Genomic DNA, 14,122 nt, shown 5'->3' with positions numbered 1-14,122 from the left:
TTTTTTTTTTTTTTTTTTTTTTTTTTTTTTTTTCTCCAGAAGTGAATTCTTTCTGCAGTGTCCTATTTCAATCTCACACATGCTACAAAGGAATTTTGGGAGTTTTCAGTTTAACAAGCTGGAGAATATAAATACCATCCCAAATACTGCATGCCAGAGCAATGTTATTTATTCTCGTTAGTCTTACAAGCTAGAAACTATCTCCTCTCTTCCCTGTTTTTAATATACAGGGAGTTTGAGCACAAAGGGGACTGAAAACTATCCAAGAGCGTACAACAAATCAGTAATTTGATCTCGGGTATCCTGAATCTTCGTCTAGCAATCTGTTCACTGGCCCACTCTTATGTTTAGGAGCAGAGTAAAATGTTGCTAGCATGAGTATCTGAATGTAAACAGCAAAACATGCAGTCTGTTTTAATGTTGCATTCAGGAATATGTAACTTGCTTAGGCACTCAAACGCCCAGGAATAGATTCCAGGGTAAGGACGATATACACAGGGTGTCAACCTGAACATTTCTACCATGTTTGGGGAAAACAATCCTTGCACTGCTTTATGAACCTCCATTTCATGCCCATCAAGAAAGCTTGCCTCTGACTTTGATTCAGACAACCCTGCTAATGGAGAAAGTCTATTTGGGGATGAGGACAGAGCAGTATTCGGCTGAGCCACATCCTTCTGTGGTGCCACTGGGCTTCCGCTCTTCCAAATTGTTTCCATGTGTGCTGCGACTAACTCAGGTCTGACTGTACATTTACTCCATCAGTTTAATATGGGAAGGGAGGCAAAACCAGAACATAGCTTAGAAAGCTTGCTTTCAGCTCACTGAAATGTAATCACTGCTTCAAATACACAAAGCAAGATCCCACAACTTTTTGGCTCTGGTCTATTTTGGAGCATAGGGTCTGAACTGCAGATGAAACCATGAATGCTAAATTATCTTACATTGATTTTGTCCAGCTTTTTCTGTATGGTCGATGTATCTCCAGATGAATCTGACCAGCGGTGCAGCTCTTCCTTTGCAGAATGGAGCCAGTCTGTGAATTCATGCACAGCATCAAGGTATAGCAAATGATCCTTCACAATATCTTCCACTTTCCTCATTTTCTCCTATAATTCAGATGAAAAAAAAATCGAACATTAAAGCGCTTAAATACTGTCCTGGCTTTAAGGATGCAGTGGTATAGAGTGCTGGTGGCTGTAGCATCCATTTGAATGCTGAACAGAGCACATTTTATAGCAGCAGAACACAGAGTGACACTGCACAAGGTTTGGTTTAGGTTGGCCTGGATAGGCATCTTCTGCTGGAGCAAAAGGTGAAGAAGCCTTCTGAAAATGTATGCAAAAATGTACTTTAACACATCTTTTAACACAAAATGTATCATTTAATAAATGTCAAAGCTGCAGCTCTGCAACTCTGGCATGCTTTTCGCAATACCCGCTGGAGAGGGTCTTGCAGATCACCCATGAACCATCCCAGGGATCAGTGTGCTGCCAGAAACAGCTCTTATTTAGAAGCCCCAAGTCTCTATAAACCCTAAGCAGAGGCACAGAGATGTTTCATACGAAGACCATAAAGGAGTTCTGCCATTCAAAAGTGCAAAAAGTTCTTGCGGTGCTGAGTTCTACTTTAATCATCAGAGCAGAAGTTGTGTCTGTCCTCAGCCACCTGCCTTGTAGCACTGGAGGATGCTTTCCCTGATGCAGACAAACAACAGCTTTATGGCTTCATCTTAGGTTTTTAATGTAAGCTTAAAGTGGGGCCAATTTACCTTACTGTGAGGAGGTGAAATAGTCTATTGGTCTAGATTTGCCTTTGGTTTGACTGAGTAGATTTGTTCTTATATTCTTGTGAGCTAACACTCAGGAATGTTTATCAAAACCAACCAAAAGTGAACTGAGCTAATCAAACAACTTTCTAGTCCTGTGCGGATGCTCTAGATCTAAGTGTCCTTAAATTGGTTTCAAACGAAACCACTTACTAATGAACAGCTCTTTTTAATTTTGAATAACTAATGCTTTTAAAAATTAAGTTAGTATATTAAGTCCTACTGTTCACTCTGAAAATAATCATCACATTTTCTCAGACCCACTAGACAACAGATGATTACTAGCTAAACAAAGATGACCTAAAGTAAATCCTCAAAGTTTTAACATCTTAATGCATTTTATGCAAAAACACAGTAAGAAAATGTTCACATGTGCCTGACTAAACAAAATAGATAGCTCCCTAGGGAAACAAAAGAGCCCCAAGAAAGGCAACCACACACCTCTTTACCTTGCTAACACCAAAATATAGCACCTGTAGAGGGGGTGAGTGGCAGCAAGGTGCAACTTCAGTTGGTCTCTTCTGATGGCAATGGCTTCTACCAGTTGCAGTCAGTGCTATTCTCTCCCAAGGGAAAGACTGCAAAGCTGTCTTTCTTGCTTAAGAAATTAAATTTATTGATGCAGATTGATTTTAGGAGAACACTGCCATTCTCACTTATGATACTCTTTTCACACAAGTTTAAAAGCATTGTATTGAGTGAGTCAGTAATCTTGATATTGATACAGATTTAATGCCGCTGAAAGAAGTGGAGTTATACAAGGATTAAACCACACTGATCCTCTAGAAATGAGATTCATAGCTTACTATTTCCAGTAAAAAGGGAGCAAAAGTTCATCATAAAACCAAAAGAGTGTGTAAACAGCTGTTAATTATGGCCTAGATACATCTAAGAGGGCTCTAATATCTATGGTCTGTATTTAAAGCAATAAAACAATGACAATAATAGTATATCGTATCCCCAAAATTAAAAAGGAAACAAATCCAAAACTAAACCACATGACTCCACATAATGACTTTCCTTTATCAAGTTTAGTAATAAAAATGCAGACTTTTACTAAAGTAGATTCATATGCCCTAGATTTAACATTTTTCCTAACACATAATTTGTTAGATCTTCCATTGGTACTGTTTTTATATAGACTGTAGATTCATTACCTACAGGCCATCAACACTATTCTCAAGAAATTAAAACCTGAATCAAACTTCCAACAGATTACTGAATTTATACACTGTGTGTATTTCAGTCTCACATTAGCCTGTTACTATGTGACTGATTCCTGATGTGAATTTTCCCATTAGCTAAGGTGGAGATTATAACTCAGAGCTGGTGTCACTGTCCTGATCTGCTTGGCAGAAGGTCTCAGTGAGCTCATGCATCTTTCCTTAGAAACCAAACAGAACACCTGTATAGCATGTGCAGTGCTCAGTGGCTTGAAACAACACAAAATACGGGCATATATGATTCTGACAATAGAACTTCTCTTTCTGACAATATGTGTTCTGCTCAGGGAAGCATTTTATTCTTCCCGGTCTAGGGAAGAGAAAGTGCTAGAAATGAATGTACAAGAATTAGATGAAAATAAATCTGGAAGAATGTCAGAAATATTGTTGTATATATGAAACTAGGAATAAAATATATGTTCTTCACTTTTCAAAAATCATGACCATACCAATTTCAATTCCCAATACCTATTTTGCATTCAAGTGAATTTTAGTAAACTGTGTTCAACTTTTTTGTTAGACTCAACCATAACAAAAGGCAAGACAATTCCAACACAGTCAATCCTTCTGTTATTAAAAAATTATGAAAAAATATTTTAGCCTTATATACAGTTGTTTAAACATTTTACTTACTCAAAATGGAGACCTTTGCCTTTATCTTACCTTGGCTACAGTTGTGATGTCATTAAACTGTGTTTTTAGTTCTTCTTGAGCAGCTTCTCCAAAAGAATCATCCTCTGTTTTTTCATACAGTTCCACAGCTTTTTCAATGAGTTGCTGTAAATCACCAGAGTGATCCTCTATCTCTGAAACAACAGCCTGGAAGTGGTCCAGCTGAGCAAACTTCTCCTTCAGACCAATCTGTGGTTCTACAGGCTGTTCCACTTTGTGATCCAATTTCTCTAACCACTGTTCCAGCTGATTTTTCCTTTCCAGATATTCATTCCACTGGCCAATGACAGACTCTAGGCAGCTTACATTAAAAGAAACATACACAGTTCAGATGAGAACTTTTGAAAAGACTGAAAAAAAGTATCTGCTTATACCTTTTTACACTGTCTGTAGCCATGTATAATATGTTTAGAATATGCTTTTTCCTCCATCTTGCTTTAGTTTTCTATGTCAAGTTATATCCAAGCTAGTTTAGAATTTCTGTGTTCTTTGGGCTACTGTGTATAACCTGATACAACTGCTTCCCTATTACAGGTTACATGAGCAATCTGTTCCTCTCAGACTAAAGAAAAGCACATTTCAGTGTCTGTCCAGCAAAGTAAAATACAGAGCATTACTGGAGTTCTTTGTGAGAGTAATAAAATGTACAGCAGCCTGTGAAAATATTGGCAATTAAGAGATATTCTGGTATGTTTTGGAAAAAAAAACAATTATATATAGTCCCATTTACAATTTATAAGAAATACTTTCTTCTTTTACATATTGCTCATCCTAGCAGATCACCAGATTACTCTAGGATTTGTGTTGAGGAATGTAACTCTCATTCCACTGGACTTAATGATAGACATGAGCATGGTAAGGATTTCATTCAAAATATAATGGTCTAGCTTAATCTAAATAATATGTCAAAAATTGGGTGAAATTAGAAAATGAAATCTTAAAGGCAGCCCATTATAATTTTCTACATGTAATTGTATTACAATTTTGCAATAAGTAAGAAATTGGCACAGCTTTCAATAGAAAAAATTACCTTTATCATGGCTCCCACCATTGACAGCTCATATTTAGGACCCAGATACCCTAGCACTCAGGTTATCTACAGTATAGATCTATGACCTTTGTGATACAGATCTGTGAGTTTCTAATGCATGGAAAAGTTTTTTTTTATTAGAGAACTAAGAAAGAAGAATCATGCAGAAGTTCACCAAGGGCCCATTTCTATCCAATAATGACTGGGATGACGGAATAGAGAGTGCTTGTAAAACCCAGAGATGAAAGCAACCAGGGAGTAGCTGTAGCTAGTTGGATGACAGGACTCAAATGTCAGATGTTCTTAAAAGGAATTTTTAAAAAATGGAATATGATGATGAAAGTAGTGCTTTACTTGGGAAGGAGAAATTAGGTATACAAATACAAAATTGGGGATAACTGCCTAGGCTTAGTACTGTGGAAAAGGATTTGGAGATAGTTAACAAAGAGGTTAACAAAATTCAACAATATGTTACTGTTGGAAAGAAAGGAAAATCTCATTATGGAGTGGATTAAGAAGAGTGTTGTACAAGGAAATGGAAAGCATTGATGCTCTATTTGGAATTAATAATGTCTCAAACACAGTAAGGTCCTCCCACTTTCAGGTATTATCTTTTAAGAAAAATGTAGACAAATTAGTGATAGTCTGTAATCTACTGAAAAAGAAACAAGGATGAAAGAGGTCCAGAAAGTCCTAGTACTGAGAAACTGAGAAACATCAGTCTGCCTAGGACAGAGATGATGGAGGCCTTCATAATTTCAGTTCAATTACATAAAATGTTCTTACACAGGCAATAAGAAAAAATTGCCATTTCTAACAAGGTTAAGACAAGAGGAAATCAGCTTAATTTGCAGGAAATATTATTGAGAGTTGATACTGGGATTTTTTTTATTTAAAAAACATAACGAAAGATAGAATTGAGGAACTTTGGTATTCTGTAAAGAAAAGGCAGATAAATATGTTACATGTTCTTGGGCTTGATCAAGTACAGGTTCAATAACTCAGAAAGCCCTTTCTAGCTTTTTCTCTGTATGAATTTCCATGATTTCTATTGATTTTTAAATTACCATCTCATATGAAATTTGATTCATCTGATAGGGTCAACTCATCTTTTTATAGAAGGATGTATTTTTTTCAGGCATTTTAATTCTCTCTAATGATACAACTGTCCCCTCACATACCAGGAATAAATTAATGGAATCCTATGTGCTGTAAAGTACCACTCTGTGTAAGCAAAGATGGCAGGGTCTGATCTGTGTTTTCCAGGGAGTTTTACCTCTGCCAGTTCATGGAGGTGCTGATGATGTCATTCCATACATCCTTCAGCGTCTGAAGCTCAGTTTGTATCACCTTTTGTCCTTCCTCATTGGTGCTTCTAAGTGCTTGTTCTCCTTTGCCAATGGCCATGTTCAGCTTAACTTCACCATCTCCTTTGAGTAAGAGGATCTCCTGTAAGGCAAAATAAATCCAAATATCAAATGCAACCTGCTGAGAAGTGACAGCTATTATTCTTTCAACAGCAGACACCATCTTTGACCTCATTTATTGTTGACAGCCTTGTCCAGTATAAATGCCTAGGCACCTTTTCTTATAAGCGCCCATCCGTTGCTATGTATAAAATGATCCCCCACAGCCATGAAGGTATTTCACTGCATTAGTCATCCCAAATGTTGCTCACATTGCATTAGATAATGAGTAGGTCAAGCACTCCACAGAAAGACAGCACCACATAGCTAGAAGAAATCTCAAGAAAGCCCTTGGAAGGATCTACACTGATGACCTTCCCAACAGATGTTTGTTTAACTTGTTTCTGAAGACCTCCTGCAACAGATATGTCACAGTCTCTCTGTGTCAATTATTCGAAGGTTCCTCCTCCATTAGAAAGCTTTTTTGGATCTGAATACACATTTTTCTAATTTGTTATTCCTTATTAAATGTAACATCTTGTATCTATCTCCATTAGTCTTTACCCTGTTTTGCATACTGCACCTCCCAATTTGTCAAGATCACCTTAAATTCTAATCCTCTCCTTCATAACCACAGAAAGAATAAAATATAAAAATATTCCTTTTCCACTGATGTGGCCCACACCCAATGTTAATCATGATGCGCAGTCTCTAGTTGTATTCTTCTTTACCTGAATTTGTGTCAGTCGTCTCTCTAGTGTGGCTTTGCTACCAACAGTGCTCTCTGATGATGCCAGTTTATCTTGAACCTCTTTCACCCATGACCACATACTCTGTAATGCCTCTTCCAAAGTGAGATGCTCTTGGAGTGCAAGCTGACATGTTCGCAGCTTCTCCTTGATAGTTTTGACCATGTTTTGATAATTGGTGAGATGTTGAGAAGCCAGGCGTACTTCCCTCCCTGCACCATGGCCTTCCTCATTTAAAGTCTGTGCCATCTGGGACAGTTTATCAAAAGATTCCCTGAGAGAAAACAATGAGATGGAAAATCAGTTTCAGAAAGCATATAACATTGTTATAGCAACTATCAGAAGTTAGAAGGTTGCTGACATAATCACCTACTCCACCAGTGACAGAATTCATAGTTAACAGAAAAATTATCTGTGAGAGACTGAAAGGAAATATAAGCAGTGAGTATTGATTAGTATCTTTACTTGTGTACAGTGCCATTTCTTGCAGATTTGGGTGATCAAAATGATCACACTGAAATCGTTGTGTTGCACATTTAAATTAAAATATAATTTAATTTTATTTTCAGCTGTCAGACTTTCCAGTTCTATATGAACTGTTACATTTTTTTTACCTGCCAAAACTTCTGAGGAGTTCATAGTCTTTGACAGGTAGAAAGGCATGATGGCAAGGTCAGGAGGTCAGGCCATTTGTCCAGGAATAGACACTGATTTTGGGCTTCAGTACAAGGGATTAAAACTGTGAGTTTATACAGCCTCCATTAATCTCAGTCTACTGGATCACCCTTCCTGACGCACTGTGATTACAGGGAGTTTACATCAGGCCAAAATGTCTTGCATCAATCTCAAGGGAATAGGTAGTGACTGGGTGTATCCTCACTAGCATCCTGTGAGGCTTGAACAACTGACTACTATTTCTGTTCTATTTTCTCCAGCCTAATAATAAAAAGAATTTGAAAAACCACTGTGTACTAAAAAAGGCAATTACTTCATCATCTGTTGGCTAAGTCTGAATTCTAGAAGGACTGTGCAGTGAGCGTGGATGTTATTTGAGCTCTTTTATAAAGTGAGCTATACAAGAAACGATATTGTGTTAACCTGGTAGGATCTGAGTGTTGCAAGACAGAAAGAAAATAATTTTTAAATGGATATAATGATGTGTCATTTTTACTATTGCTTTTACAAGCAATATTTTTAAGATTTAGTTTTACAAGCATTATTTTTTAGATTTTTTTTTAATTTTTCATTTTCCATTTATTAATAAAGTAAGATAAAATTTTACTTAATAAGAAATGTATCAACATGTAATTTTTGAGTTGGCTTCAAGTTCCAGTTTCCTTAAAAATGGAACTATCTGGATCCAGCCTCTTTTCACAGAGAATGTTGCAACACCTTTCTCTATCTTTGACAAACACACTTTACCCCAACAGTTTAGTTTCACTGTTGCTTTAGCAGGGGAAAAAGTGAGAGTATTTTAGGAAATGTATTTCATATTACCTTGAACTTAGTAACTCTTCCAGGAACTTTTCCACTTTCTGCACCTCTTTTTTCTTCTCAGGAATAAGCTGTTTGCTCTCTCCTAATGCTTCTGTGGTTATTCTTTCTTCCATGTCACGTATCCACAGGCCAAGTTTCTTCTGCTGATCTTCAAAGCTACAGAACAGATAAATACTACCTTAAAACTATTTCTCAGGCAGAGTAAAGTTAGCAAGAAGTTAACTCAGTTCTTTCAATATCCACAAGACCGGGAAAATAAAGCTAGGTATCAATTTCATGCTTCAAGAATAAGAGTTGTACACAAAACATAGTTCCACAGTGACTACTAATCTAAAAATATTCAACTCTCTAAAACTGTTCAACAAAATCATGGGAACCACAGTGAGAAAAGAAGCCTCCAAAATTTAAAGTGACAGTGCTTTTATTTTTTACTAAATTCAGTAAAGGCAGACCAAAAGAAAATTCTTTCCAAACTCTTATAATGATTTAGTCTAAGATTAAAAAATGGGTAAAAATGGTCTTTTACTCAGTATTGACACTTGAAGTATTGTGCTTTCAATTTCTCCAACAGAACATAACTGGAGCCTTGAGCACTCAGAAATTAGCAAAACAACTTCTGGCCCTAAGTCTGAAAACCTTTTCCTTACATGAAGGCACACCATCTCATCTAACAGTCTTACCCATTACTGCTTTCAGTTAGCAATATATTTGAATCTAGTTATACCTAAAAATATTTGAAATTTCAGAATTCCAGCCCCAAGTAATAATTTAAGAGTATTTTCTTATTAGCTCCTTGGAAAATATGTCCATCTGGAATGGAACTGGACAGGTGTGCTGTGTAAAAAGTGTACTGTCTTCAAACCTCAGGGCAGAACTTGAAGATTCATCATATCTTTTCCCTCCAGGAAATTGCATTTAAATTACTGAGACCTAAACTGCTAATTTGGGATTGTATGAGCTACACAGATTTTCCACATACATGATCGTGATCTTCCATTCTTTAACCAAATCAATACCATTGGAGCAGGACCTGTTGCTTTGTTTTTAGCAAATAACTTAATTTTCTCTTAAATATTTCCAAAGAAAAAAGAAAAAAGGACTAGAGTAACTGGAAATAATTTCAAATTGTGCCCAGTACTTCTGCAGCTGAACAATTTCATGCAGTCCATCTGTGATTACTGGTATTACTCACTTTCCCAGGTGTGAGGCACAAGCTTCCAGAGCCTTCTTATCATTCAGACACTGGTTGAGGAATTCCTGGAAGTTCTGGTTAGACCTCACTATTTGGTCCTGAATATGGCTCACAACTGGTTTTGGTAAGCAAGCATACAAACTTTCACCTTCCTTGCAGGCAGCATCTAACTTGTTCTGTCCCTCGCTAACAGAATCCATCACAGTCTGTTAATGAAAGAAAACAGTTTAAAGATGCAAGATTTAGTTACTAAAGACGAGCAATATTTCTATTAGAAGTGGTCAGATTTCCTCAACAAGACAAGAGCCATGTCTAGCTATGAAAAAAATTCCAAGCAGATAGTTCAAATAAAATTTTATTGTGGGGCTACAATTCACAAAGCTCAGTTTTCCTATTTGATCCCAAGGTATTCCTGTCTTTCTCTGGATAGTTTAGTCATGTCCTGAAGATGTCTTACATTTCAGGAATTAGAGCTGTTTGCAATAGGTGTCTGCTAGTTGTGTTCTGTCCCATTAAAAATCTAAACAGATAAACTTTGACATATTAGTGTTAATCGGAAAGATTGAATAAGCAATAGTGTAAGAAAATACAGGAAAAGGAAAAGAAGAGAAAGGAGGCAAAAAAATGAAAAAAATATTAAAAATCAGAAACAAGAACAGTTTAGTTACACATAAATCTTCCAGAAATTAAATTCTGATCTCTCAGAACCATGAACAGTTTTTGCTGTATTCCCTCTGCAGTACATATTGCTGTCTTAAACCATTCTTACATTACATTTTCGGAAACAAAACCAATAAATACGATAGCATCTACAAATTATTTTAGAAATATAATTGAATACATATAGTTAAATTGCTAATTACTATTTTTTTAAATTTGTTTGCTATACCTGCAAGTCGTGTAGCTTTGCCTCTATGACGCTGCTGTCTCCAGACCTGTCAGATGATTCTTTTACTGCAGCCTTCACACCAGAAAACCATTCCTGGAATTCTTGCATAGAATCTTATTTAATAAAAAGTACAGAGAAAAGAAATTTTTTTTAAGAAGCAGCATTATCCAGAATACTATACAGCTGTCTTCCACAATTTTTTTATCCTTCAGGAACAGCATGTAAATGCTAACAGGATGAGTCTCATTGCCTTCAGTGACCTTGGGAAATGGGATCCATTTCACAAAAAGTTAGATGTTTCCACTGTAAATATCTAAATTTGAACAGTCATACTAGGCTCCCCTTTATAGTCAATGGGAAAAGACAGGCATTTTCAGTCCGTGGTATGTCACAATTTAATGTTCGATAATATCTAGATTAACATCTTAATATATGAGAATAAAAATTTCCTACTTCACTGACTATCCAGGGAGCTCAGGAAATATTTCAGATGGGGACTTTTACATTATAAACATCCCCATTTGGCTATATACATGTGTTTATGGCAAATACACAAAGGGTATGTATGCAAGAGTTGTATACTAAGAGTGAAGAAAGGTGGAGCTGAGCTTGGCTTTCATGCATATTATGTGTTTAAAGTTGAATTCTGTTTTTGTAAAATGAACATTTGGTAACAGTACTTTTTCAAAGGCTCCATACAAAAATAAAGTTGTAATTGCAAGTGACATCACTGGAAACTGGCAGACTCCAGAATGATTCATGGCTGTGGGCTAACAGGTCATATTAACAAGCCTGAAGACTCACGAAGGAAATGTTTTTCCAAGGACTCTTGCATGCTGGCCTGTGTTCTGGAACAGAGCAGATTCACAGCTTCATAATTTTTTATTAATGAAGTGACAGTGCCACCAAGAGTTTCCAGTTCTACAGAATGGTATTTGCGACACAGGCTGTTGAGGTTCTCACGGGTCGAGTCAATGCTGCTCTGCTGAAGCTGAAGGTCTTTTTGTGTTTCCTGAAAACGAAGTTGAAACACAAATATGACATTTTCAAAGAAACAAAAGAGCCCTCTCTTTTCCTCAAGCATTCCTGCTCCTCCCACATGCTCTTTTCTCCTATGGTCTATTGCAAGTCCTAGACATAATGAAGGGAAGAAGTACTGGATTGTTTCCTGAATTTTCCAAGTGAGATGAATCCTTGAAACTAAAGAGCCATCACAGAAATGTGAAAAATGCTGTTTCTTATAGCTTACTACTCTATTAAAAAAAAATTCAAGGCATATTGAATAGCAATAATTATTTTCAGCAAAGTCTGAAGGTACATGTGAGATGCAATATGATACTGGTATTTGGTGGGACTTCTGAATGAAAGGGAGTTTTCATCTGATTAGAGAGGCACATTTGTTTGAAAATTAGATTTGAATTGGCTAGTGTATAAACATTAACGTACTCACGCTGAAAAAACCTCCATATGGTTTGTCATGTTATGATGTGCATAATTGTATGCAATCAAGAGAGCTCTAGGATGTATGCAAAAGAATTGCTATATATGAGAATGGAGGAGGACTTTTGAGGTATAAGTTTGTGTTAAAAGTGAGTTCAGTCCAGGGTCTTTTAGTGTGATGAGTTATAAGTTCATAATTTATATTGCAAGGGGGTCAATGGATTTATAAACATGCTGGAGTAATGACTGGAGAGTTCAGTGTAACAAAACCAGTTCTTGTCACAACAAAGACCATATTATTCATTACAGTTTTCTAAAAGTTAATAAATCAGAACTTTTGTTCTTCAGTGGAACTTCCTAAAAAGTATCACTATTATTTACTAATAGTCTCTCTAGACATTTTTTTATGAAATGAAAATTAAGTATAATGATTAGCAAAAACTCTGATAAAACAAACAAACAAACAAACAAACAAACCAACCAAAGATCACTGCATAAGATAGTGCATATTTATTTTCTTCAGCACCGACCTTCACTTTATTTAGAGCTTCAGGATTCAGGTTACGTGCACAGCTTAACAGTGTTTCTTCCACTTTTGTTAACCAGTCTGTCATCTGATCAATAAACTTCTGTAACTGCATTTTCTGAGTACAGAAATCTTTCAGTGTCTCCTTTGCTGTCTCTGACATTTCTTTGGCATGTTCCAACTTCTGCCTCAAATCTGATTCTATAAACTAAAAGCAAAATGTTATTATTAAAAGCATTTAAATAAAACATTTACTATGTTAAGTGTTTATTGAAAAAATAGAAGGTAGGAAAGTGACACACAATGATCATTTTGCTCTCTTAACATCCTTAACTAAAGATGCTTACATAATAAAAAATGAAAAATTAAACAGTTGAGCTTTTTCCTTTAATAATTTGCCATATATACAGAACTTGACCTAAACACAACTAGCTCCATGAAAAGAAACATCATTTGGTGAGACCTAAGAGCACTGAGGATTGAAGTATCTCAATGTGAGGCAGATTAAAACTGAAGACAATACAAAAATAAGTTAGAATATTGCTAGTTATCCCCAGTAAAATAAGTTAGAATATTAGATTAATATTTATAAATGAGCAGTTACTGAAAACTCTATTAAGGAATTGTTCATGTTAGGATATGAGCTGATCACACTGTCATTTACTTATTTAGTATTTGAATGTGGGCAAATAATTTGTGGATTCATGTTTAGTTTGTGAAGCTTTACTTTCAAATTTGCATTTATAAATCAACTATAATTATTGCAGGTATGATATAATTTTTAATTGTATTTATCATATTTAGTAGTTGGAAATAGGTGTGTGTTGGTTAACAGTGATATTCTGCAAAATAATTTGCTCTAGGTTTTGCTTTATAAGTGGACAGATATTTATTATGAATCATATGACTAAACCTGAATTTTCTGAACCTCTCATGTAAAGGAAACAAATTTGGGAGAACATAAGTGCTTCCATATAATTTGCACATCTTTATACTATATGGTTTTTGACGCATACCTGATTGGTAATTTAGTCTTATGTGTGCGGTCACAGCAAAATATGGACAAGGCTTGACTGTTGTATTAAGTTCCATTAAAATCTGATAAATGGTTTTAAAATAAATATCTATTGAGATATTTCCCTGTGGAAATTGCAGAAGTAAGCTTATCTTTTAAAACTTCTAACATTGAAAGTGAATAATCACACATACCAATTTCCATTTGAAATCAAACATCCAAAATAGTCATAACCTTGGTTTTGCATCTGTCCTAGAACATAAAAAATAAGGACCTAGACAATAATAAAAGTGACACAACTCACCTTCAGTGTTTGTATTTTACCCCTCTCCTGTAACAGCTAGTTCAGAGCACTAATTCCAGTCCACTAATGAATACTTTTGGTTTGATAAAGCAAATGAAGATATTTCATTGCACTATAATTCTTTCACAGAGGCAAACAGTGCATGCACTCACATATGATGTGGCTTAATGCTGTGCAGGGTGGAGAATATCATGTCTCATATCTGATCAGCCACATTCTTAACTATGTACTATATTTAGTACATAGATTTAGTAAAAAATACTTTTACAACTGTAATGTTCAATTACTTTATGGCTTTTTCTTTCAGAAAAAAAAAAAACTAAGTTGATTAAAATATGGACAAAGAATATT

General features: G+C 35.7%; 1 protein-coding gene across 1 annotated transcript in view; it reads right to left on the bottom strand.

Annotated features, from left to right (window-relative positions):
• Positions 1-14,122, bottom strand: part of SYNE1 (spectrin repeat containing nuclear envelope protein 1) — a 317,817-nt gene that overhangs the window by 162,953 nt on the left and 140,742 nt on the right. Inside the window, exons 48-56 of the mRNA XM_026844552.1 lie at positions 12,457-12,660; positions 11,291-11,498; positions 10,487-10,599; positions 9,598-9,803; positions 8,406-8,561; positions 6,891-7,182; positions 6,030-6,202; positions 3,715-4,024; positions 945-1,109 (exon numbers count right to left, since the gene is read on the bottom strand). Of these exons, the coding sequence (XP_026700353.1) occupies positions 945-1,109; positions 3,715-4,024; positions 6,030-6,202; positions 6,891-7,182; positions 8,406-8,561; positions 9,598-9,803; positions 10,487-10,599; positions 11,291-11,498; positions 12,457-12,660 (1,827 nt within the window). The remainder of the gene's footprint in view (positions 1-944; positions 1,110-3,714; positions 4,025-6,029; positions 6,203-6,890; positions 7,183-8,405; positions 8,562-9,597; positions 9,804-10,486; positions 10,600-11,290; positions 11,499-12,456; positions 12,661-14,122) is intronic.

Source organism: Athene cunicularia (genome assembly GCF_003259725.1).
Source record: "Athene cunicularia isolate RWA chromosome 3 unlocalized genomic scaffold, athCun1 chr3_part1, whole genome shotgun sequence".
NCBI classification, from domain to species: domain Eukaryota; kingdom Metazoa; phylum Chordata; class Aves; order Strigiformes; family Strigidae; genus Athene; species Athene cunicularia.
The sequence above is the reverse complement of the archived record's forward strand: the minus strand, read 5'-3'. Positions and strand labels throughout refer to the sequence as shown.